General features: G+C 41.8%; 1 protein-coding gene across 1 annotated transcript; it reads left to right on the forward strand.

Moving 5' to 3' along the window:
- Positions 1–1,389: 1,389 nt before the first annotated feature.
- LOC136610394 (olfactory receptor 11L1-like) lies at positions 1,390–2,328 on the forward strand. The gene has a single exon (XM_066589625.1). The coding sequence runs from the start codon at positions 1,390–1,392 to the stop codon at positions 2,326–2,328; it is 939 nt and encodes a 312-aa protein (XP_066445722.1).
- The last annotated feature ends 440 nt before the right edge of the window (positions 2,329–2,768 follow it).

Here is a 2,768-nt window from a genome sequence, read left to right on the forward strand (position 1 = left end):
ATGAACCCGAAGACGCAGAGAGGATCCTGGATCAGTAAGTAGATCTCATAACTCCACACTGAGCCATTCTTCATTGTCAGCATTGCTTCATGTCTCTCTAGTAGCTAGAAAAATGATTTTTGTAAACTGTAACAACCTAATTTTGGCCAGGAGAATATTATACAGGATGTGGTGTTTTACTGTAAGATATCCCAGAGTTCCATTCACCGGCCTCAAGTGATTTTTTTATTCCTCTGCTTCTTGCAATATCTTATATTTTATAGTAATGATGATAATCTGGAAGTATCAGCTTCTTCCATCATCACTGATGTCATTTACATGCATAGATTTGTTTCTGATAGGGAATATCGGTCTCTGCAGATGTTAGAGCTTCCAGTAGTTGCGGCACATTATATGCAGGTGCTGACATGTTCTCACCAGCTGAAAGGAAGGGATTATGCTGCGTTCACCAAACTCTGATCCTCCCATCAGCGCGGTGTAACAATTCTGGATGCATCTGACCAGGTTATATTTTTCCAGTGATACAATTGTTGTGCTCTTTTGCTCCTGGAGCAGGGGCGTGACTATAGGGGATGCAGTTGCACCCGGGCCCTGGAGCCTTAGGGGGCCCATAAGGCCTCTCTTCTCCATATAGGGAGCCTAGTAGTATGAATAAAGCATTTGGGGGACCTTGTTGCACATTTTGAATTGGGGCCCGGGAGCTTCAAGTTCCCCCTCTGCGTATGGGTACAGATGGAGGAGGGGACCCAGCTGAACTTTTGCACCCAGGTCCCTGAACCTTTAGTTACACCTGTGCCTTGGAGTCTAACCTTTCTGTTTCTCTTAATCACAATGGCGCTGAAACTGGTCATCTGCTGGTATAGCCCATCCGTGGTAAGGAACCGCGAGTTGTGCATTCAGACACGTTAGCTCCAGTGTTGTATTTGGCTGACTGTGCAGGACCTGTTGGTCGGAACTATTCCTGGCATCCTCCTTTGACCCCTTTGAAGAGTTGTTTCCATCCATAGGAACCCTTTAACTTGATGTTTTTTTCTCAATTGCACAATGCTCAGTATACTCTCCACACCATTACACAAGAAAGCCCCCACGGTTGGCAGTGAGGCCCCGGCTAACCTAGCACAGATGACCAGACCTCGTTGGAAGTCGCTCAGAATCGCTGTATTTTCCCATCTAATGTGGATTCACGCTGAAGCTGATCCACTTCAGGGTCATGGTGATAATTTCTCTATAGGGAAGCGCGAATTGTGAGAGGACTGGGGTCTCTAATAAAAGTGTCGGTCAGTGTAAATTTTCTACAAATTTTACATAAATCACTAAATATACATTTATTTTCTCAATTTCCTCTCTTATAGGTAACAAGAATTCTCCCCTTAATGCTTCTCTCTGGACATGCAACATCACAATCTTAGTAAAGTGTCTGACATTCTGCTGTTGGGATTTCAAAATTTACAAAATTTTAATTTTCTCCTCTTTCTGCTCCTTTTAATCATCTTCTGTGTGACTGTATGTGGAAACCTCCTCATTATTCTGGTGGTGGCCTGCAGCAGAGCACTCCACTCTCCCATGTACTTCTTCCTTACACAACTCTCCCTTACTGACATCTTACTCACCGCCACCATCATACCTAACATGCTCCACATCGTGTTATATGGAGAAACTTCTGTCCCTTTAATTGGCTGTTTGATACAATTTTACTTTTTTGCAGGCTCCATAGGACTGGAATGTCTTCTCCTGACCGTGATGTCCTATGACCGGTATCAGGCCATCTGTAACCCTTTACATTACACTTCTGTCATGGGTCTCACACTTTGTTTAAGAGTTGTTCTCTTGTTCTGGTTGATGATTTTCACTTTTGTGCTGATGGTTTCATTGACGGTGAGTCAACTGGATTTCTGTGGACCCAACACCATCGACCATTTCTTCTGCGATTTAAAACCTTTGCTGGAGCTTTCCTGCTCGGACACTTTTATAGTCAAGATGGAAACTTTAGTTTTGGCTATTCTTTTAGCAATTTTCCCACTTACTGTTATTATCGTTTCCTATGTGTATATTATCTTCTCCATCCTAAAGATCCCCTCCGTGACCGGGAGGCACAAAACCTTTTCCACCTGTAGCGCCCATCTGTCTGTTGTTTCTATATACTATGGCTCCATTATTATTATCTACATATTTCCACATCAGCAAAGTGCCAAGACATTACTATCACTCTTGTATACTGTTGTAACTCCACTTCTTAACCCTATGATTTACAGCCTGAGTAATAGAGATATTAAGCAAGCTCTTAGGAAACTATTGAAGAACATTTCTTATTCCATATTCTCTACTTAAAGAACCATATTCCTGCCGTTTAAGACAAGGAAAATGAAACTACCAGTCCATGTTGACAATTCCATCTCTTGCATCATAAAATACAAAGGCCTGTAAACAACGATGCATCAACCAGCAAACCAGCAAATATGCAAACTTTAAAAATGTAGTTCACTTGAGTAGATGTTGAAGCAGCTCCTTTCTTCTATCACGCTGCTGTAGTTGGAGATAATAGGAAATGCTTAAATCACTAATTATGGTTATATTGGTCTATTTTAGTCAGGCATTGGGTTGACCTTAGATCATGGATAACAGCATGTTTGTGTATTTTTCCGGTTGGAAAACAAGACATTAAAGATGGAAAGAGAAAAGTTAGTTTTTAGGGCACTTGTACATGGGCTGATAGTCATCCAAGTCATCACTCAATAGAACGATTATGGACAACTGTTATCTCGTGAGAA

This window comes from Eleutherodactylus coqui, chromosome 2 (genome assembly GCF_035609145.1).
Source record: "Eleutherodactylus coqui strain aEleCoq1 chromosome 2, aEleCoq1.hap1, whole genome shotgun sequence".
NCBI lineage: Eukaryota > Metazoa > Chordata > Amphibia > Anura > Eleutherodactylidae > Eleutherodactylus > Eleutherodactylus coqui.

Coding starts and splice junctions, on each gene's coding strand:
- LOC136610394 (XM_066589625.1), top strand. CDS start 1,390: ATGCAACATCACAATCTTAGTAAAGTGTCTGACATTCTGCTGTTGGGA.